This window comes from Bubalus bubalis, chromosome 9, assembly GCF_019923935.1.
Source record: "Bubalus bubalis isolate 160015118507 breed Murrah chromosome 9, NDDB_SH_1, whole genome shotgun sequence".
NCBI classification, from domain to species: Eukaryota; Metazoa; Chordata; class Mammalia; order Artiodactyla; family Bovidae; genus Bubalus; species Bubalus bubalis.
The window spans coordinates 66,820,221-66,842,863 of NC_059165.1; the positions used below are offsets into that span (position 1 = coordinate 66,820,221).

The following is a 22,643-nucleotide window of genomic DNA, read 5'->3' on the forward strand; positions in this document are numbered from 1 at the left end:
TGCAGATGAAAGACTGTAGAAAAAGCCACAACTGGGGTTGGGCCAGCCAGAGGCTGTCTCACTGTGGGTAGGTAACTGACCCCCTTCTGGTCCTCTGCATCTTCATTTGTAAATTGTAACTAATGATACCCCACTCCGGTACATCATGGGAATCCATAGGTTAGTGAATAAAGAACTGCCAGCATAGGACCTTCTGCCTCACATGGACATATTTCTAATCACCTAGGATCTGTGAAAAAGCAAACAGGTTTCAAAGCTTCCTCTTTTTTTAACCCGCTTCAAGTGCAGCCCACATGTTCCTGCTTCGTTTCGGCTTTGATCATGGGGACACCATTTGGGAAAGTTGGGATAGGAAAAAAAAACCTTTTGGGGCTCTGACAAAATAATAACACTGTAAAGAAGACGAGCTTGTCTCCCCATTGCCCCCATCCCTCAAGGGTAAGTCAAACAACATCCCAGCTTTCTAATAAATCCCAGACAGCTGTGGATTTCAGCAAGAGACAAAGAGGAAATGCTCTCTTCTGTTCCTTTTACCCATGAAAGAGGCAGGTCCATGGAAACATCCCAGGACAGGTTCAGGGCTGCATCCTGGTTGTCCAGCTCCAGCACACAAACACAAGTTGGGGAGCCATGTGCTTTTGTTGAACTGAATGGAAATATCCCTCCCTATGGCCAGGTCTTTCCCCCAGTGGGGCAGGGACTTGGACACAGATATTCCCATTTTTGAAATGTGGAAAGTGAGGCTTATGGAGCCCAAGTAAAGTGCCCAGTGTCTCCCAGAACTGACCTCCAATTCAGCTGCCCTCCAGCAGAGGGGAGAGGGTGGGCCCAGCACCCCCACCCCAATCCCAGTGGCTGCAGGGGAGGTCTGGCAACATAAGCTAACCAGTGATTAGTATTGTGAGCTACAGAGCGTAAAGCAAGGTCAGATGACAAGAGGCTGTGTGGAGCAGCCATGAAAACTCTGCACTTTCACTGCAGGGGGCACTGTTCTGCCCCTGGTCAGGGAATGCTGCATGGTGCAGCCAAAATAAAAAGAGAAACCAAGGCCTCAAGGATGTAGAAGCTCCTGGGGCACTTCATTCCAGGAGTCTACCCATCATCCTCTGAGAACAGCCCCAAGCAACCAGGTCTGTACCATGTGACTACCCCACCATCTCTGATTGGCTCATGAGCCAATCAGCGTCTCCTCTAGGGACTGGCCAGGAAATTGAGGCCAAAGGATCTGATTTGTGTGAAATATGTCCCAGACAATGGCCTTCTGCCACTGCAAGGTCGCCATTGTTGAGATACAGTGTAGGCTGACCAAGCATCTCAACTTCCCCGGGTCTCCTGGGACCCTGATTTCTCATTGCTAAGACCTGAAATCCCACCAAACTAGAAAGGCTTAGTCCCCTGAGCACAGGACATACAGTGTCCTACTTGTCCCCAAGGGGGGTCCCCACGAGGAACTCCTTTGCCCCACTCTTAGAGGCCAAGGTCTGGGCAGATAAAGGCTTGGATTTATTGTTTAGTCGCTAAGTCATGCCTGACCCATTTTAGCACCCCCAAAATTCATATTCCACCTGAAACCTCAGAAGGTGACTTTGCTTGGAAATAGTGTTTGCTGATGTCATCAATTAAGATGAGGTCATGCTGGATCATGCCTCTTGATGAGGGTCAAAGAGTAGAGTGAAAAAGCTGACTTAAAACTCAACATTCAAAAAACTAAGATCATGGCATCCAATCCCATCACTTAATGGCAAATAGATGAAGAAAAAGTGCAAACAGTCACAGATTTTATTTTCTTGGGCTCCAAAATCACTGCAGATGGTGACTGCAGCCATGAAATTAAAAGACACTTGCTCCCTGGAAGAAAAGCTATGACAAACCTAGATAGCATATTAAAAAGCAGAGACGTTACTTTGCTGACAAAGGTCGGTCTAATCAAAACTATGGTTTTTCCAGTAGTCCTGTATGGATGTGAGAGTTGGACCATAAAGAAGGCTGAGCCCCAAAGAACTGATGCTTTCAAATTGTGGTGCTGGAGAAGGCTGTTGAGAGTCCCTTGGACAGCAAGATGAAATAGTCAGTCCTAAAGGAAATCAACCCTGAATATTCATTGGAAGAACTCATGCTGAAGCTTCAATACTTTGGCCACCTGATGTGAAGAACTGACTCATTGGAAAAGATTGATGTTGGGAAAGATTGAGGGCAGAAGGGGGCGGCAGAGGATAGCATCATTGACTCAATGGACAGGAGTTTGAGCAAACTCTGAGAGATCATGAAGGACAGAGAAGCCTGGGGTGCTGCAGTCCATGGGGTCACAGACACCTGAGGTTAGCTCACTCCAGGGGCCAGGCTGTGGTCCTGCCCTCTCACCACGCAGGATGCTTCAGAGGATGGTGTCCTTTTAGCATCTCTTGGTCCTTACAGCAACCTTTGCTCACACCTGAACAGGGTCTGACTCATGGTCCCCAGTCACCCACCAATGCCACGGGCATCGGCCAAGTTCCCGTAAATTAATTTACTCTGAAGAATCAACTCCAGTGACCTCCAGGCTGCCTCAAGAGAGGCGCCCAGCTGACCTGTTGGGTGAGCAGAAGCCATGAGGCAGTGGAGAAGACATTTTGGGTCTGGTTGGTGATAGCTTAGGTCACAGGAACAGAGATGAAGATTGACCAGGCAAGCGGGCGCGTCTAGGGGTGGCCAGAACAAAGCACCCTGAATGGGTGGCTTCAACAACAGAGATTTACTCTCCCCTGGTTCTGGAAGCCAGAAGTTCAAGGTCGAGGTGTCTCAGTGGTGTTCCCTCTGAAGGGGGAAGTGAAGGCCCTTTGAGCATCTGGCAGTTCTCTGACCCTGGCTGCATCACCCCCTCTCCAGCAGCGTTCTCCCAGCCTCGGTGTCTGGGTCCACACTTCCCCTTGGATAAGAACACCAGCCATCCGTCCTGTGTTGGGGCCATCCCACCCCAGTCCCATCTGAACCAACCCCATGTGCACTCAAGGTGACCTGTCCAGGTCCTGGTCAAGCGCAGCCCCTCCCCTCAGGGGTCCTGCTGAGGATGCTCTCAGCACAGCCTCCCCTGTGGGAAGCCCTTCCTCCCCAACAGTGTCCACCACCATCATGAACATGGCTCTCATCCATCCCAGGGCCCTGTCCCCCATGGCCAGACCCCTCGCTGCAGCCTCAGCTCTTCCTGCTCTGAAAGTCATGGTTTTCCTGGACAGGCTGAGCAGTGGCCCCACATCCTAAAACCTGGGAACTTCCCTGGAATCAGGATCTTTTCAGATGTATTAAAGCTTAGGATGCAGCTGAGGTCATGCTGCTGTGGGGTGCACCCCAAACCCAAGGATGGTTACCTTGTTCTACTTTTATTTTTTTTGGCCATGCTAATCTTAGTTCCCTAACTACAGATCAAACCTGCGTTCCCTGCACCCCTGCAATGGACGCATGAAGTCTTAAAACCACGGACCACCAGGGAAGTCCTCAGGGATAGTGTCCTTGTAAGAGACAGAAAAGTTTGTGAGAAAAGGCAAAGCCTGGAGCCACTGGGGGCTGGGAGAGGCTGGAAGGCTGCTGCCCTGGGGCCTGAAATGCAGTCTGGCCACACCTGGATCCAGAACCAGGAGGGATCAATCCTTCATTTAGGCCCCAGGTCAGTGTCCCATCCCAGCCACCCCAGCAGACAAGCTACCTTCTTGACCTCACCTCCATCCCCTCACCTCCACCCTGTCCTGTGTCCCCTGTATCACCTCTGAGTCCAGGTTGCAGATCCCATCCCCCGGGCCCACCTGGGCCACCCATCCTATCTGCAGCAGACACTGTTCGTCCTCCAGGTGCTCCTGCCCACCAACCTGTGTCCCCCACACCATCGGGCAGCACAGCCCCCACAGCCTCCTCATCTCACTTGTGGATACTCTGGGGGCAGCTGTGACGGAGCATGGCGGACTGCACCCACCCATGTATCCCCTCTAGTTTGGGAGGGCAGAGGCCAAGATCAAGGGACCGCCTGCTGACCCTCAGCTTTTGGAGATCCCAGCCAACCTGGGCTATAAGCCTCACCCCAACTCTTCCTCCACTTTCATGTGGCCCCTCCCCACATGTCTGTGTCCAAACACGCCCCCTTGTGAGGCCCAGTCCTGCTGCGTCAGGATCACCTGCTCCTGCACGACACTCCCTTAACTACCCCTGGAAGGATCGCATATGAACTTGGGGTTTCAGCATGCAACAGCCCCTATCAGCATGCAAAGGACCCCTACTTTGGGTCCTTTCTCTCTGGTCGTCCGCTGCCCTCCCCTGGTGTCTGTGGAGTGACAGACGCACTGCCCCCATCCCGTGTCTACATGGGGTGTCCACTCTGCCACCAGGGCCTCCTGAGAGTCAGGTGAAGGCCCCTGCAGACCAAGCTGCTCCTACTCCAGCCGCTTCTGTCCTTGTGTCTTCTTCACAGCAAGTGGTGCTGGTATTTCATTTTCTGCAAATTTCCTTTTTCAAGTGAAAGCTGTTGAGTGTGAAGAGAACATGACTGAAAGCAAACAAGAAGGGAATGACCCCAGGGTGCAAGGATATGGCCGCCGGCTCCTCTGTGGTGGGTCTGGGCAGGGGCCCCAGGCAGGGCGGCTGGCAGCATGGACGGGACTCGGCCCAGGCGCACAGCACGGTCCTGGTTTATCCCTCCCGAGGCCACAGGCACCAGGATCCATGGGAGGAAGGCCCTCAGAAAGCTCTCTTGGAGGCTCACCTGATGCACAAAGGATGTCTTTATTTCCTGGATATTTTCACGTAACAAAAACCACAATGCACAGTGAGGTGCGGGGGCAGGGTGGGTGCTGTGGGCACGCCCTACTATCGGCTCAGCGCCCATCAAAAGCAGCACCCCAGACAGGGGATGCTTGGCCCCACCGGGAGCATGACGCTGACCTCATCACAGGAGGTGGCCTTGGGGATGTGAAGGAACCTGGTTTCCCTTCTGGGCCCCAGACCCCGGTGCTCTCGCAGCCATGGCCACTTTCAGGCACCACAGGGCATTCAGCAGGAGTAGCCAAGCAAGCAGGCATAGGGAGCAGCCTCAGGGAGAGACCCAGCGGCCAGTGGGACAGGAAGTACAGCTTTTCCCGAGAGCCAGGCGGCTGGGAGCCAAGGGGCAGTGTCAGGGCACCCGGGGCCTGGCCCACGAGGGCTGAGGACACTGGGAGGCATCTCTGGCCCTTCCCCTCACAGAGGTGCTAGCTGCTTATGTGGGAAGGAGAGGACAGGGATTCAGATTCCTAGTAAGGCACAGACTTATTGTGTCTCCCTTGTTCTTGTCCTTCAGGTTGGCGACTCCAGCTCCTGCCCTGCAGCAAGGGAAGGGCTCCACTCTCAAGAGATGCACCTGTGTGCCATCTGTTTCCAGCGAGGCAGGCTAGCGCCTCCCTCCCCCTCCACCACAGGCTCTAATGAGGCTCTGCCTGAAGGTCCCAGTTCTGAGTCCCCTCCATGGGACAAGCATGGCCCCAGACAGGGAGGCTGGAGGCAAGCTGCCAAAGGACAACAGACAGACAGAAGGGGAGCAGTAGTTCCTATCATGAGACAGGAGGTGAATCAGCCTCTGGGCCTCCCTGTGGGCTTGCCCACTAGAGGACCAGCCACCACCCAGGCCCTCAGCCTCCTACCAGACACAGAACCCTGGTGCCTGGACAGCCTCCCTCTTCAAGTCACTGGGCCAGGAGCGACTGCCTGGACAGAGGCTGTGAGGGGTGGACCTGGGCTGGGCCCTTCTCCATGTCATCAGTTCTGAGAGGGGCGGCCTGGTCAGCCCCCTGCGACCGGGAGGGAGAGGGTGTGGCTGCAGCACAGTGGACGTCACCATGACAAACGGTGCTCCAGACTATGGGGGGGTGTCCTGCCAGATGGCAGTGACCAGACAGCTTCTGGGCAGAGCTGCTGAGGAGACCTGCCTCAAGAATGAGATGAATGTGGGTTCGGGTCGCCGAGAGCCCCTGAGCTGCCCTCTGAGCTGCAGGGGGGCCTCACCAAACCCAAGGTGGTGGGAGTGGACGGTGAGGGGCAGGTGGGCTGGCGGCAGGTGGGCAGCAGGGCTGCTGGCTCCCCCTAAGGCCACTGGCCACCACTGGCCGGGTAACTGGGCACGGTGGGGTACTCGGGCAGGCTGTTCCCCGAGAAGTTGTTGAACTGGGCCTCCCTGGACGGCGGGTTCCTCCAGGTGCCCGTGCTCCACTCCGTCTGCGCCTTCTGGAAGCTCCCACCAGCCCCTCGGTAGATGCTGTGCACCTGCGGGGGTGAGGATGATGGTGGGGAGGCCACTCAGCTTGCGTGCAAGGAGGGGCTTTTCTTAACCGAGCATGACTAACATGACAACACTTGCAAGAACTTTAGAAAACGTGCAGAAGCTGAGGCGGGGGGCTCTGAGGGCCATGCCTACACGGTGACTGCTGCTGGCTTGTCCCCAAGGGTCTCCACTGTCCCAGCCAAGCCCAACACTCGGCACAAGTGCTTCTTCCAGGGAAGGGGCTCTTCTGGGGCAGGTCTGAGGCCTGGCAATTGCCTGGTGACTCCTTCCTCAGCCACATCAGACCCAGGACCCCCAGGTCACCAAGGGGGTGACATCATTCTCTTCAATGATGTCCTCAGCAGAGGCCTAGGCGGATAGGCCACTGCCCCCGCACCGTCCAGGAAGCCGGGCTCCTCAGATGTGGGGCTGGGCTGTTTCTGGAAGTCTGGCAAATCCCGTAACTGAATTCATTTAACTTGAGGCTTCTGACCAGCAAAGCTGACAGTACTGTCCTTTCCCACCAGAATTCATCTTTCTTTCTTCCCAGTGAACTCCCAAACCTGGGATGGTGCAAGGGACCCCAACGGGGTGGCCCTACTCTGGGGAGCTTGCTTGGCTTGGAAGCCCCTCCCTTCTGCCGTGACACGTCCCTGCCGGAACCACAGCCACCTTGTGTGGCCTTCATCCTGGCCTCCGGCCAAGTCTTCCAGGGTCTGTTCTGCACTGGTTATCCCCCAACCCCCTTCAATCGTCCACACAGTCAGGAGGCTTTGGAGGCAAACATGGGGGCAGCAAGTACCCCTCTGTCCTCCCAGACAGTCCCAGGACCAGCTGAACAGCCCAGGCCTGGAAACCTGAGAAACAGCTGGGACCCTGCAACAAGGAGGCTGGAGGGACCCAAAACCCAGGCTTCAGGAGTTGCTGGCCAGGCTGCAGCACAAGGCAGGTCCAGCCTCCCCAAGCAGGCTACCAGGCACATGGCCAAGAAGGTCACCCCAGGAAGGCTGGACAGGTGCACTGTCAGGCATCAGTCTCTATGTGGTCCCAGGACAACCCTCGTGTGGCCAATGCCCAGACTACAGTGCACATGTTCCCACTGGTCCCTCAAGGCATCTGAAGCAGGGCCGTCCAGGGAGTGGCCATGATGGTACAGACAGTCAGGGCAGGCCTTTCAAAGCCTGAGCGCTCAGTATGAGGGCAGTGCGATGGATGTGAATTTTCAGTTTTAGTTACTTTCACTTAATTTGGGTTTAACTGTAACCAGCAGCACGTGGCCAGTGGTGGCTGAATCAGCAGTGTGGACAACCCTCCAGGACACACATGCTGGGGGCTCCAGCAGACACCCAACCACCCCAGTGTGCAAGTGGTTACCCTTGGCCACACGGCACTGTCTGCCCTCCTCCCTGGAAGTCTACGTGGGCAGGAAGGCAGGCAGTCAAAGGCCCAGATCGCAGAGAGTCTGCCCTGCTGTCAGCACTCATTTCACTGGCCAGCGCTTGGCCTCTTGCTCCTACAACAAGCCAGGACGAGTCCCAGGGCTGGGAGGTCAGAGAACAGGATGTGAGGGAGGAAGTGAAACATCCCAGGAGCTGGAGGACTCACCTTCATGATCATGATAGCCATCATGGCAGCCGACATGGAGAACATGATAGCTGGGAGCAGCATGACCACAGCAGCCCCGACGCTGGTCTGGAAGAAGCCAATGGCTGCCAGCCAACCACTGCAAGAGGAGAGAACATGTGTAGGAGCCAACAGGACCGTCAGATGGGCCCACTACCTCTCATATGTAAAGAGCTCCGGCAAATCAACAAGAAAAAGGTAACCCGCCAGCAGAGACATGGGATTCCCATGAGGACTACCATGGGGCCAGTATACTTAGGAAGTGATGCTTAACCCACCCACAAAGACGTGCAAGTCAGACAGAGGTGTCGTTCTCACACCACTGTCCCGACACATGTTGTGCAGAGGACAGAGAAACGAACCCTACTCTGTCAGTTTGGGCTGCGCCCTTTCTGGAGCACAATGGGGTCTGACCCATAACAAGGCTTAAACATTCATTTCCTTCTCCCTCAACTGTTTCACTCATCCAGTGTCTGTAACGAGGACAATCTGAGGATGATCTAAACATCCACTAGTTGGGCAAAGCATGAACGTCAGTTACACTAAGAAGGTGTGAAAACAAGAGAAAGTTGAAGGTCTGGGGTAGATCCTGAGCCCGCACGTGGAAGAACATGAATCTGGTGTCCAGGCAGGCCAGGGGTGGGGTGGGGGGGAGGCAGGAAATAGAGTTCTTTTGAGAATGTTTTTTCTTAATAAGTAACAAAACCACACAGTTCAGGAAGCTTAGAAAAACACACAATAGATACCTCTCTCCTGTCAACGCCACTCCCCAGCCCAGAGGGAACTAGCATCCCTCATCTGCTAGTTCACTTCCAGATACAGTTTATAGAAACATGTGTAGGGGATTCCCTGGGATCCAGGGGTTAGGACTCTGTGCTCTCACTGCCAGGACCCAGGTTCAATCCCCTGTTGAGGAACTAAGATTACACAAGTCACACAGCAAAAAAAAGATAAAGTGTGTGTGTGTGTGTGCGCGCGCACGTGCACGCACATGTGCACAGGTATACAACCTGCTGGACATGCACACACACACACACACACACACGGACAGGCCTCGCCCCTTTGTGAAGCCAGGAGGGACGTCCTCCCATACAAATGCACGCTGCTCTGCACTTTGAGGGAGTGTAAGCACAGCTGGGGGTCTGGGAAGATGACAGACCTGGAGATAAGGGGGATGCGACGAGGGTATAAGGTGTTCCCCCAGGGCCACCCAGCCAGGAGCTCAAGGGGCCAGAGCCAGGGAGATGCGGATGCAGCCTGCAAAGGCCAGGGGCGGATCTGGGAGCTCTGATGAAGGTTCAAGAGTTACCATGTGGCCCAGAAATTCCACAGCCAGGCATCCACCAGAGAGAACTGAGAACACGTGTCCACACAGACAGGTGTACACAATGCACAGAAGAACCACCAGCAACAGCAGAAGGGCAGAGAACCCAAGAGTCCACCCACAACAAATGACACACACACTGTGTCCCACCAACTCGGCCACCAAAAGGGGCAAAACCCTGACACTCGCTACCGTGTGGACGGAACCTGACAATACACTTGCTCAGTGAGAGGAGCAGACACAGAAGGACACACAGGGTGTGAGTCCACTGATGGGAAACGTCCAGAACAGGCCGATCCACAGACACAGGGAGTGGGTTCCTGGTTGTTAGGGTATGAGCAAGGGACTGCTCACGGGGATGGGGCTTCACTTTGGGGTGGTGGAATGTTCTGAAACTGGAGAGAGTGATGAACCTCCACCCTTGTAAACACACAGAACCACTGAGTCGTGCACCTAAGCAGCTGCCTTTCTGGGCTGGGAAGGCACCTCAAGGAAGCCCCAACCGTGGAAAGGACTGGCGGTGGGGGCCCCAGTCACAGAGGGTGCACACTCCACCCCACCTGGAGTCTAATGTGGACCAACCACAAAGGCCAACTGTTAACAAGCCACAGGGACCCCAAGGGGAAGGCCTGACATGGTAGCGCTGTGGGTGAGGGCATTGTGCCCACCACATCCGGTGGAGGCAAGGGTGTCAGACGGGTGGGGAGGCAGCTCAGGGTGGACACACTACCCCAGATCCACAAACCGCGAAGAAGCCCCATGTGAACAGGTCACAAGCAGGCAGGACGGACAGGTCTGAGCCTCTGTGGTCACTGTTGCTTCCTAGTGTGAAGCAGCACTGTGGTCTTTTACACATAAGACGTCTCACAGGTTTTAAAAGGCCTTCTGAATGGACTGACAGGGAAGCGTTCACCCAGCAGATGGTGGAAGTCTGGGGCCAGCAGGGAGGGATGGATACCCAGGGCCCAGGACTGGCCAGGTGTCCCTGTAGCTCCACAGCAACGGTGGACCCCCATGCTGTCCACTGCCCCCTGGAGGGGACTTGCGGGACTGTGGCCACCTGGACTGGAGCAGGTGGCTCTCTGGAAGGCCAGCCCTGCCAACCTGTGGGTTACATGAATTCGGACCACTGGGACTTAAGATGAAAAGTTTGTTTCAAATCACTGAACATTTAATAATTCACTATAGCAGCAGCAGACACCTCATGTGTTAACGAATGCTAAGTCACTTCAGTTGTATCTGACTCTTTGTGACCCTATGGACTGTAGCCGCCAGGCTCCTCCGTCCAGGCAAGGATACTGGAGTGGGTTTCCATGCCTTCCTCCAGGGGATCTTCCCAACCCGGGGTTGGAACCCACCTCTTTTATGTCTCCTGCATGGGCAGACGGGTTCTTTACCACTAGCGCCATCTGGGAAGCAATGGAAAATGCCTCTCCCAGATCGTGGGGCATGGCCCTTCCAGCTGCTCTCTGACCCCAGGGACACACAGCTGGACATGCCTGCCAGGTTCTCCTGGGGGCTGGGTGACTGGCACGAAAACCACTGTGAACGGGCTGCCAACCCGGCACCTCCCAGGATAGGGGGTTTACAAGAGCGATGAGCAGACTTCACCCTCGTCCAGCCATTGGCATTTTGGTGTCTTGGCCACAGTGTTCAGCCTAAGCTCAGGTCTGTCCTGCACATGACACATGTCCCCATGGCTGACCCCACAAGCTTACCACGCGCCCCATCCCGAGAACCCGACGGCCTGGATGACGGTCAAGATGAACTGGGCTCCGAAGATGAAGAAAAACGCCATGAAGTTGAAGGAGCTGTCGGATCTGGAGGGAAGCCAATGGCTTTGTTACCAATGCTGGAGGAGAGGGCGAGGCCGAGGAAGGGCCCAGGCCAACTGGGCAGGATAGCCCTGCCCCACCACACCTCCAGTTCCCGCCCCCAGGAGGAGGACAACCCTGACATGCTCCTCACCAGAAGGGGATTTAGGAGGCCCCACTACGCCCAAGGACCCGCTGGTACCCTAAGGTCAATCTGATAGGTTCCTGGTGGGTTTGCGACGCCCTGCTGCCCTGGACAAAAGAGGCTGCAAGGGGCTCACATAGGGAGGTCAAGCAAGGGGAGACCCGGGATGGAGGAGGGCCGGGGACCTCGCGGCACAGGGCTGCTCCCGGGCTGCCCCCGAAGCTCTCGGGGGGTCCCCATTCTTGCACACAGTTGCTGGAATCAGCTTGGGACCTGAAGCCACAGCGCCCCTTTCGCTTCAGCACAAGTGGACAGGTTTCTGGTTCTTGTCTCCAAAGGGCCCCAGGGGCCCCACCTGACTCCCACTGAGGGTCTGGGATTAGGGGCCACATGGAACAGACATAGCACACGCCTGAGTGCCGAGGGCAGGTTTGCGGTGAAAGCCACAGAGCAAGATTCACAGTAGCCAGAAGTGGGCAGCAACACCAACGCCATCGACAGATGATGGAGAAACACCACTTGGTTCCTGCACACGTGGGAGTATCAGATACCCAAAGGGACGAAGCCCAGACACTCGCTACCATGTGGGTAGGGCCTGAGAACATGATGCTCAGTGACAGAAGACCCAGAAGGACACGCAGAGTGATCCCACTGATGGGAAACGTCCAGAACAGGCAGATCCACAGACACAGAGAGTGGGTTCCTGGTTGTCAGAGGCTGAGGGGTTAGGATGGTGCTAATGGGGATGGGGTTTCTTGTTGGTTTGTTCTGGAACTAGACATGCTGGCTGTCCAGTCTTGTATAAACACTAGAAACATCAAGCTGTTAAGCAGGTGAGCTGAGTGGTATGTACAGTATGTCAACAGAGTTATTAACAAAACAGGGAGAGATGGATGTGGCTTGTGGACCCCAGTGCACAGTGTCATCCAAACACGAGAGGCAGGCTCACACCTGGGCCAGGCGGCAGCTGCAGATCAGGGTACACCCCTCTCAGGACTTGGCCCGGAGGGGGGTGTGCACAGTGAGGTCATCTGCTGTTGTTTCTGAGCCGACTGTAAACCCCAGACACTCCCCAAGGGCCCCTGGAGGGTGGGGGCCACCCCAACTCACCGGAAGGCCTTGTAGGCGGGCCGGAACCAGCACACGTAGCCGCAGGGCGAGAAGAGGAGCAGCCAGAGCAGAGCCAGGCCAAAGTTAGCGCCTGAGCCACCCGCAATCCACCAGGCCAGGCAGGCAACGAGGTTGACGCCCAGGGTGGCACAGTAGACTAGGGGAGGGAAGGAGAAAGAGGGCGCTGAATGGGACACCCCCTACTGCTGGGGTGTGGCTCCCATGAGCACAGAGACCTTGGAGCCAGAGAAGGGCCTGGGGGGCCCGGCTCTGTGCAGCTGCCCACCTGCTCCATCCACTCTGGACAGGAGCTCATCAGTGTGTGTACTCAGTTATGTCTGACTCTTTGCAACTCTATGGACTATAGTCCACCAGGCTCCTCTGTCCATGGGATTCTCCAGGCAAGAATACTGGAGTGGGTTGACATGCCCTCCTCCAGGGGCTCTTCCCAGCTCAGGACTGAACCCACATCTCCTGTGGCTTCCACATTGGCAGGCGGGTTCTTTACCACTGAGCCATGAGAGAAGTTTGTCGGTAAGCTTTATTACTAAACCCTCAGGCTCCCACTCATCAAGCTCAAGACAAGTCCTAGGCCAGGCCTGTCCCGGGCCTGGGTCTCTGGGTGGTGCACCCCTCCCCTTGACTCACACAGCCACAGGCGGTAGATCCTCTTCACCAGGACCTGGTGCTCAATGGGGATTTCGTCAGAGAAGTTCTGGTAGAAGCAGGGCTTCAGGGGGATGAACTTAGGCAATGGGGGGAAGTTGTTCTCCTTTCCTGCAGGGACAGGGGTATGGAAAAACTCACATTGCAGTCAGCTTGTAGTGGCCCTAGGGCTGTGCCCATCTGCTCCTGGGACCTGTAGATACATCACCTCATGGGGCAGAAGGGACTTTGCCAGAGGGATTAAGCTAAGGCCCCTGAGACGGGATGATCCTGGACTCCCTGGGGAACCCAGTGCCATCACAGGGTCCTTATGAAAGGGAAGGGGTAGGGTCAGAGGCAGAGAGACGGGAGATGCTGAGCCATTGGCTGTGAGGATGGAGGGAGGGGCCGCGAGTCAGGGATGCAGCACCTCTAGAAGCTGGAAAAGCGGGGAGCTGGTGCTCCCTGAGAGCCTCCAGAGGGACCAGCCCTGCCCACACCTGGATTTAGCCCTGTGGTACCCATGTGGGACTCCAGACCTCAGGACTGTCAGAGAACAAATTCTATTTACTTACTTATTTATGAACTTAGTTTCTGACCACGCCACACAGCATGCAGGATCTTAGCTCCTCCACCTGGGATTGAACTCACACCCTCAGCGCTGAAAGCAGGTAGTCCTAACCACTGGACCTCCAAGGAAGTCCCAGGACAAATTTCTTTCAAGTATCTGAGTCTGTGGCAATTTCTTACGACAGTCACAGGGATAAGTGAAGATTCAACAGCAGGGTCCACACATATCCACACTGTTGACTTCAGGGCAGGTTGTGGCACTTGGGACGTGGGAACCCCCTGGGGTTGCCATTACAAAGGACCACAGGCTGGGTGGCCTGATTGGACAGAGGTCTGTCCCCGCTCCGTTCTATAGGCTGGACAATCAGATCCAGTGTCACAGGGCCACATTTCCCCCCAATGCTCTGGGCGCCCCGGGGTTATGAACCCGTCCCTCCAGCTCTGCCCCATCCTCCCTGCTTCCCTGTGTCTGTGCCCATGTCTCCTCCATCTTAGGATGTCAGTCCCACTGTTATCTCAGGGCCACCCTGCTCCAACATGACTTCATCTCACAGCCACACCTGCCATTAGGTCCTCTTCCTGGAGTCTGGACTCTATGGGGTTTTTGTTTTTGTTTTCTTGGCCTCACTGCGAGGCTTGTAAGATCTTTGTTCTCTGACCAGGGATGAACCCAGGCCCCCAGCAGTGGAAGCTCAGAGTCTTAACCACTGGACCACCAGGGAAGTCCTGGGACTTCCTGTTTTCCAACATGGAACACTTCCGTCTTACATGTGGGGCCCAGGGGCCGAGCTCGTCTCTGTATGGTCCCTTTAGCACCTGTGCCACCTTGGTGGGCAGTGGACAGACTTCATAGCACAGTAACAAAGTGCTGCCCAGAGCTGCCCACTTGGGCTCCATGTCCAAGCAACTACACAGGTGCCCCCTGGGCTCTGCTGGCTGGGCCAGATGCTCACTGTGTGGAATCGTCACACTGTTGTCCAATCCAGTGGCCAGAGCAACCCCGACTCCCATCCCAGGAGGAGAGCGAGGCTGTGCCCCTCCTGGGGTCACAGTGTGCTCAGCCACCCGGGGAACTTTCCAGATGGCCAGAGAAGCCAGGACCCCCCACTGTGGGGCGTGGGTGGGACTCACCTGACATTTTCGCTGTGAAGACAGGGTGGGAGTGGAAGCCTGCAGCCACCTGGAGGGGAGACAGGCACAGTCAGGGGGTCTCTACAGCTGCAGGGCGACCCCACCACCACTTGCGGATCCAGGGGCCACTGCAGTTACTGCCCTAACTACCAGAGCATCCACAGGGGTCTCTGGGCTCTTGGCTCAAGGCCAACCCAGCCCCACATGTGTGACCCCAGTCACCACCTCATGTCAGAGCCCTCCACCCCCACCCCGGGCAGCTTGCCACTGATGTGGGGGAAGCATCTGGGTGGAGGGTCCCAGTGACCCACCACTACTGCCCTCCTGCCTGTCCTCCCCCAACTCCCCCACAAAAGTGAACGTGTTAGTCACCCAACCCCCAAACTTTCCCTTTATCCACGGATGGCTCTGCACACTTCCTATGGCCACAAAGTCTCCGAGTCACCAAAAACTGAGTCCACGCTCATTGCTGTGTGACCTCAGGCAAGTTACACAACCTCTCTGGTCCATGGCTTTTGCCCCTATGAGCTTTGCAAGGCCAAGGACCCCACTGCAACCCAACTGAAATGCCTGGGGACAGGCCAGGCACCCAGCGACCCTGCCCAGGAGCCCGTGTCATGGAGCAGCCCCTCAGAGGAGGCACCACAGAGGGGCCAGTTGCACAAGGACCTAGGAGACAGACATTACCTTCTCTAGGAAGTGGGCCAGGCAACGTGGCCACACCTGGTACCCAACCAGCACAGCTGAGCTTGAACAGCCCCCAGCGCTGGGCACTGGAGCAGGTGCAGAGCCCCACATGCAGGGGGTCCAAGGGAAGGATCCAATGACTGAGAGTCTCCGGGTCCACCCCCGGCCCCCAGCTCAGAGAGGGCCTCCCCTGGGACCCGGAGCCTGGCCTAGCCCAGACCTCCTGCCACAGGCCCCACTGGCCATCCACCACTCTGGCTCCAGCAGACCCTCCACCTGCCCAGCCCCCATGGGCAAGGAGTAGCCCTGGGACGGGGGCTCAAGGCATGGATGTCTCAGGGGCCTGCAGCACACACATTTGCTGCTCAGAGTCCTGCACACATGGGTTCCAGGGCTAACCACTCCAGGGCAGGCAGACCCCCACCGGCCCCTCCAGGGACCCTCTGGGCACCTGGGAAGGACGGGAGACTGATGCAGTCAGCAATATCCAGGCTGATGGGCCCTTTCCTTAGGCTCTAGCCATAGCCATCCAGACTCTGGGGCCCCTCCCTGACTATACTCCACTCAGCAGCTCACCTCCCCGCGCAAATCCAGGTATCAGAGAAAATGGCCACCCCGACCCAGGGACTCTCGGCCACCGGGGCCTCATGCCTTTGTTAACAGACACCAACCTGGTTTAAGTTGTTTATTTTCACATGTCAAAGCTGTTCCCTGACACCTGAGAAAAGGGGACACAACGCTGGTGACCCCAGGGGCCCACCTGGGTCTGAAGGTGCCCAGCTACTCAGTCAGCTGGACCCCCACTCCGCCCAACTTTGAGGAAGACCGTGTCCAGAAAGGGACGCCCCCCATGTGCCAGCAGAAATAGCATGAGTGTCCATGAGTTGAGACAGGGCAAAAAGCCCCTGGCGATGTGAGGAATGCCAAGGAGGGTCCAGGCCAGCGCCTATGCCTTGGTGTCCAGCCCGTCGGGGTCCAGTCGGCGGCACTGGGCCTCCAGGATGCCGCGGAAGGCCTGGAAGCGGTGGTTGAGGTCAGGCCGGGCATGCAGGCGGAAGCGGGTGCCGAGTGCGCCGTCAGGCGAGGGCGCCCCATAAAAGACACGCCGCACCCGAGAGTGGACCAGGGCCATGGCGCACATGGCGCAGGGCTCGCGGGTGATGTACAGGTCGTAGCCGGTGCACACGTAGGGCAGCCCGTCCTCGTCTTCGTCCAGCTTGTGCACAGAGCCGGCGCGGACAGCCGGCGCAAAGGAGCAGGCAGGGTGGGGCGCCAGGTTGTAGGCACCGCAGCCCTGGCCTCGCGCCACCAGGTCAATGCACACCATGGCAGCGTGCAGCAGGGGGCTGGCGCTGCTGCTGCAGTCGTGGCCCGTGGCCAGCACGCGGCCTGAGGCCGGATCCACCACCACCGCACCCACGGCCCTCAAGCCCCTCGAGGCTGCCTGCTGTGCGGCCCACACGGCCCGCTCCATATGGGCCTGCATTGCAGCCCGCTCCTGTGCCGAGAAGAGGCATCCAGCCAGGGCTCGGGTCACCTGCCTGTCCTCATGAAAAGTCGTGGGCCAGTGAGTGCGCGCCTCCTCGAACTGGCTCCTGGTCAGGGGCGGCCGCACAGGCACAGGCACCAGGAAGGGCTGCCCCAGGCCACGGGTGTCCACATCCGGCCGCGGGAGGAGCTCGGCCAGCGATCGCGAGTCCCGGGCCGGCCCCGCCAGGCACAGCAGCATTTCCAGCGAGTGCGGGCGGCCGGGGTCAGGGCTGGGCCGCACCCTCTTGAGGTGAGGCTGCGCGGGCAGCGGATGGACTGCTGACACCTCCTTGAGGAGGCGTGAGGTCTGGCTCTTGTCCAGGACGGGTGCAGCATAGGCCAGCACCAGCTCCACAGCCCCAGACTGCTGCTCTGACAGAACCGGGAGGGCTTGCCACGGCGGTTCTTGCTCGGGACTCCCGGCCTTTGAATCTCTGCGCAGCTCCATGATGCTCGGGGCGGGGTCCATCCTCAGTGGGGCTCTGACTGTGGGAGACAGAGACCGGAGCAGGGCATCATCCTGGGCCGTGGGGGGGCCTGGCGAGCTGGAGGGGTCGTCCCAGGAGCGTGCCACGTCTGCAGGCTCGTCCCACCGAGCAAAAGGCACCAGCTGTCGTGCTCTCACTCACATCTTACTAACGCCGTGTTTGCACAGAGTTTAAACTGCCCTTGTCTGGGTGTCTTTTCTCTCCCCCCTTTTTTTTACTGAGAAATGCCATGAGCAAAAATGCACACTGGATCCCAGAGACTTAATACAAAAGAGAAAACTAACTGTATCGTTAAGCCTCTTTCTGTATTCCACGGACACAGAAGACCAACTCACTACACCACTTTATTCAAAGGCCTTGAGATCCTTGGATCTTCTTATCCTTGGGGGCCCTGGACCCAGTTCCCCATGGACGCCGAGGGATGGCTGTGTTGACTACATGGCTGAAATGGGGATACTCTACATGTCTCAGGTTAAATAAATGTATGCTTAAGGTTAAGTTCAACTGTTTCTTTGTACTTTCCCAAAACGTGTCTTCTACACACTTCATGTCATGTACACGTCTCGCGTTATATTCCTACTGGTTAGGGCTGCCCTGGATGAGAGCAGAAATGGGCCACAGATGACCTTCATGTGGCTCCAGGGGAGCTCTGTGCCATGGCAGCAGAGCCCGATGCCCTGGCGGTATCTGGGATTGGACCAACCCCTCCCACCTCTTTCCCATGGACGAGGTGTGCTGAGACCGTGTAACAGCCTGCCCCTTACTGCTTCAACGCAGCCTACTCATCACTCCTCAGCCCATGGGCCCTGCAACGGGCACGAGAGGTCCTCACCAACCACTCCAGCAAACACACAGTGTGGCTGGGGGCCCCTGGGGTACCCAGGACACCAGGGCCAGGTCAGGCCCTGAGGAGGGTCCTGGGCGTGCTGGCTGTAAATCCACTCCCAGCACACACCGTGCCCAAGGCAAAATGGCCCCCACAGCCTGCTCCAGGCCACAAAAGGCCCCACTGTCTCCTGGGCAAGACAGACACAGTCCTGTTTGTCCCTCCAAGACTGCAACCTCTGTCTGACCGAAACAAAACAAGTGACAGAGACAGGAGGCTGGCCTCGGACTGCTGCTGGTGGGGCTGCCATCCTCCAGGGAGGAAATAAAAACCACCAGGAGGCCACCATCTGGCCCAGTGATCCCACTCCCAGGTGCAGGCCCAGGAGAACTGAAACACATGTCCACACAGCCATCCACACACACGTGTTCACAGCAGCACGACTCCCAACAGCAAAAGGTGGCTGCAAGCCCACGTGTTTACTGAAAGATAAACACATAAACACCAGGTGGTCCCTCTGCACACGGGAGCATCCCTCAGCCATGGAGAAGAGAGAAGCCCTGACACTCACTGCCTCGTGATCATACCCGGAGAACACGATGCTCAGTGAGAGCAACAGACACAGGACACGCAGGGTGTGATCCCACTGGTGGGAAACCTCCAGAACAGGCCGATCCACAGACACAGAGAGTGGGTTCCTGGTTGTCAAGGGCTGGGAGGTGGGGGGATGGGGGGGTCTGCTCCTGGAGACAGGCTTCCTATTGGAAGACAGAATGTTCTGGAACTAGACAGAGGTAATGGTCATATAATACACTAAATACACTAAAAAAACACTAAAAAGTATGCTTTATATGGGTGATCCCCACACTATGTGAACCGTATCCCAATAAAGCTGCTGTTCTTTCTGGCGGCGGTGGGGAAATCTGGCGATCACCAGGGCATGCCGTGCTTGCTTAATCAATCAGTCATGTTGGACTTTTTGTGACCCCATGGAATGTAGCCCACCAGACTCCTCTGTCCAGGGGATTTCCCAGACAAGAATACTAGAGTGGGTTGCCATGTCCTTCTCCAGGGGATCTTCCCAACCCAGGGATCAAATGGGCATCTCCTGCACTGGCAGGTGGACTGTATACCCACTGAGCCACCAGGGTCACAGCACACCTCTAACACGGCCCAGACCTCGTGACTGCTGCCAGTACTGAAACCGCTCCCTGTCTTCACTCCTGCAAATGGGCTCCCCAACTCCCCTCATGACCGGGACGGAGGCTGCAGGGCTCGTCCCTTTCCAGAGGTCAAGGGACTTGCCCAGGCCACGTGCCTGGGAGGGCAGAGCTGCGGCCAGGTGGCCAACAGCTCCCAACTCTGCCTTCTGAGCCCCGTGGTGGGGGAGGGGCTTTACAGATGGGACACAGGTTCCTCCAGGGTGACACACCCAGACTGGGAGCTGCAGCCCACCCAGAAATGGCCCCCACGCCCAGAGATTTGCTTAAATGAACCCCGGGGACCTCAGCATGCTGGGAGGCTTATCTGTTCCTCTTTTCCTCCTCAAAACCACATGTCCACCCTGCCTGTGGGCACCCCCTCACCCACCCCAGCTCTGGACACCCCACTGCCCCACCCTGGCCAAGTGCCCTGCATGCGCACCCCCTGACACACACACACACACACACACACACACACACACACACTGCCCCACACCCTCCCTGCTGTGCACTTGGCTGCTCCACCCAGCTCAGGCCCTTCCCTGGGTGTGTCTACCTCCCGCTGTCCACAGCTAGGGCACCTCCTAAAGGTTCCTGTGCTCCAATGGGGTGGAGGCCAGCCCCCTCCACAATTGTTTATATTTATGGTTGGAGCTTCTGTGGCTGGCACCCACTGTCAGGGCCATGTAAGGCTCAATGGTGTGGGGAAGGTCCAGGAGGGTCCAGGAGACCAGGGAGCTGGGACCCCCCACAACAGCCAGTCCCCTCAGTGGGTGCTGGGGCCTGAAGCCCAGAAGGCATCAAGAACATGGGGCTTATTCAGTGAGCTGAGGCAGCCTCTGCAACCAGAGGTAGGGGCCTTATCTCACCCCTGGGTGTGTCTGGGCCCTGCCCACGTTCTCCTGGCTGAGACCAGGCCTTAGGCCCAGGACAAGCTTCCCCCTCAGTAAAATGGGATCCACCACCACCCTGGCTGGGACAGAAAGTGAGAAAATCCATGAGGCTGGGCCCACCCCAGGGCACAGCTCTTCTCAGGAGCCAGTGCCCTGCGATGGGCAGATTCCAGGAAGGGTCCTCGGAGGCAGTGACCCACAGCTGGACCTGGAAAGCAGGTGAGGCAGGGTGGGGAGCCCTGAGCAGAAGGAACACCCAGTGTTGGAGTCTTGGACTCTTGAACAGTAGATGCGGCGATGGCTTCAAATATGGTATCCAGAACTTGGCCCCGTGGAAGGGGGAAGGTGCATTAATGTCCACATCTGACAAGCTCCCCAACAAAGCAGGGTCCCCAGAAAACATGCAGCACACCCCGCTAAGCGTGAACCCACATGAGCAGATGATTTCTTAACATAAATGTGTCCCATGGAACCTTTGCAATACTTTTATACTAATACATATATATATGTGCATATATTTGTTGTTTACACAAAATTCTAATTTAATGGGGCAACCTGCCTGGTTATTTGCAAAACCTAGCCACCCTACAAGGAGGCCTTTGTGCACGAAAAATCGAGAACCATGCGCATGTGGGGTGTGGCAGACCCAAGGCCAGAATTTTAAAAAGCCTTGAAAACTCACACTTCCCTTAAGTATCAGCAAAGATTATCAATTTTTAGGGCTTCCCAAGTGGTTCAGTGGTAAACAATCCGCCTGTCAATGCAGGAGACGCAGGAGATGCGGGTTTGATCCCTGCGTCGGGAAAATCTCTTAGAGAAGGAAATGGCAACCCATTCAAGTATCCTAGCCTGGGAAATCCTATGGACAGAGGAACCTGAGGGCCACAATCCATGGGGTCGGAGAGTGGAACACAACTGAGAAACTGAGCGCGCGCACAAACAAGACGTACAGAAAGATTGGGGGTTTCGCCCTAAGCGGGCGGAAAGCTTGTAAACGGACAGCACGGAGGTACAAGGCTGACCAAGACGACCAGAGGCCTGAACACAGAGGAAGCAGTTAGGGCACGGGGTCTCCACAGCGGACGGCAGGGGCGAGCGCACGCGCAGAAGGACGACGGGCGCCGAAAGAGGGGTCCCAAAACCTGGACGCCCCGCGCGCACGCGCACATGCGCCCCTCCCCGCGTTCGCCCGATGCGCGCGCACGAACCCGGGCCAGTTGGCCCCCTTGCTCCCCGCGCGGCCGGCGCCCCTCCGCAGGCGCGCCCCCTGCCCTCGCCCTCCTCGCCTTCCGCGGGAGCCTGGGTCGTAAAAGCCCGAGACCCCGGGGCTGTGTGCTTACCTGAGGAGACAGGCGGAAGCGCTGCGCTTCACCAAGTCTTAGCAACCAGCCCGCCTGCTCCGCCTCTGCCACCGCCTGGAGCCTCGGGGCACGACGGGAGCGTAGTTCCAGGGGCGGAGTCGGCGCGAGGCGGAGGCGAGGCCGGGACTACAATCCCCAGAAGGCCGCGCGGAATGAGTATTCCGCCCCTTTCTTGAGCGCGGCTGCTGTGACTCGCAGGAGAGTGAAGCGAGCTCTAAGTTAAGGGTTCGAGACCCAGCAGGGCGGCAGGAAAAGTTGGACTCTGGGATGCCGGGATCCAGCCCCGGCTAATCCAGGGTATTCGAAGGAGAGACGGCGTAGGCGACCTATTTATTTAAATATTTATCAAAGATATAAAGAGTAATAGGATGAGGATAGCTCAGTGAGGAAATTCAGTGGAGAAAAGCGGCTGAAATAAGGATAGCTCAGTAGGAAAATTCAGTGAAGAAAAGAGGCTGAATAAAATTCCAAAGCAGGGAATTAACGTCACCTACGAAGGCCGCAGGCGTCCTCCCGTTCTCCCGAAGGAGAGGAGACACTAAGGCCTCCCCAGTCAGATCTTAGAAGCCCAGGCAAAATTAGTAAGCTTGACGAGCTTCCCCGCCTCAGAGGAAAAATTCAGCCAGAAGGTGAAAGAAAGAACGACATGGGGAGACCAAACTTCGGTGAACAAAAAAAGGGGCATACTTTATTTTCCAAAGTAGTTTTATACCTTAAGTTGTGCATATAGGATAATGGGGGAACGGGTGGAGTCATGCAAGGACAGCAGTTCCTGGTCCTAATCGAAGCCAGGCTTTCAAACTTATCATATGCAAAAGTTCAGGTGATTTACATCATCTTCTGGCCAGGAGGCCTGTTAACATTTTAAGAAACTTATTTTTCTCTAAAGGTGATTATTCCAAAGTCAGGCACCAGCCTCCAAAAAAGCATTGGACAAAGCCGCATTCCTATAGGGCAAAGGGGAGGTGGGCTCAATCAAGAAAAGAATTAACTCAAGGGTCCAAGGTTACAAACATTGAGGCTACTACTTACATTTCT

The 22,643-nt window shown here is 56.6% G+C and overlaps 2 protein-coding genes across 4 annotated transcripts; both read right to left on the reverse strand.

The window, feature by feature from the left end:
* Positions 1-4,727: 4,727 nt before the first annotated feature.
* Positions 4,728-21,679, reverse strand: SCAMP4 (secretory carrier membrane protein 4). Of its 3 annotated transcripts, none has more exons than XM_045166811.1 (7): positions 21,591-21,679; positions 14,619-14,670; positions 12,921-13,049; positions 12,273-12,429; positions 10,922-11,023; positions 7,862-7,979; positions 4,728-6,258 (listed from the first exon to the last, which is right to left on the reverse strand). In XM_045166811.1, the coding sequence occupies exons 2-7, from the start codon at positions 14,623-14,625 to the stop codon at positions 6,079-6,081; spliced, it is 693 nt and encodes a 230-aa protein (XP_045022746.1). In that variant the 5' UTR covers positions 14,626-14,670; positions 21,591-21,679; the 3' UTR covers positions 4,728-6,078. The 3 variants fall into 3 exon arrangements, with proteins under 3 accessions (XP_045022746.1, XP_006050611.1, XP_045022747.1); XM_006050549.4 differs by having other exon boundaries at positions 14,619-14,667; positions 21,585-21,671; XM_045166812.1 differs by lacking the exon at positions 10,922-11,023 and having other exon boundaries at positions 14,619-14,667; positions 21,585-21,671.
* Positions 15,977-21,720, reverse strand: ADAT3 (adenosine deaminase tRNA specific 3). Its single transcript, XM_025292716.3, has 2 exons — positions 21,585-21,720; positions 15,977-17,321 (listed from the first exon to the last, which is right to left on the reverse strand). Exon 2 carries the CDS (start codon positions 17,302-17,304, stop codon positions 16,252-16,254), a length of 1,053 nt encoding a protein of 350 aa, XP_025148501.3. The 5' UTR covers positions 17,305-17,321; positions 21,585-21,720; the 3' UTR covers positions 15,977-16,251.
* Between the last annotated feature and the right edge of the window lie 923 nt (positions 21,721-22,643).

Bases quoted from the DNA above. Each gene is read 5' to 3' on its own strand.
- SCAMP4 (XM_045166811.1), bottom strand. The intron at 12,430-12,920 runs GTGAGTCAAGGG...TCCCTCCCCTAG, and splicing joins GATCTACCGCCTGTGGCTGT to TCTACTGTGCCACCCTGGGC. The intron at 6,259-7,861 runs GTGAGTCCTCCA...TCACCCCCGCAG, and splicing joins TGGCTATCATGATCATGAAG to GTGCACAGCATCTACCGAGG.
- ADAT3 (XM_025292716.3), bottom strand. From the start codon at position 17,304: ATGGACCCCGCCCCGAGCATCATGGAGCTGCGCAGAGATTCAAAGGCC.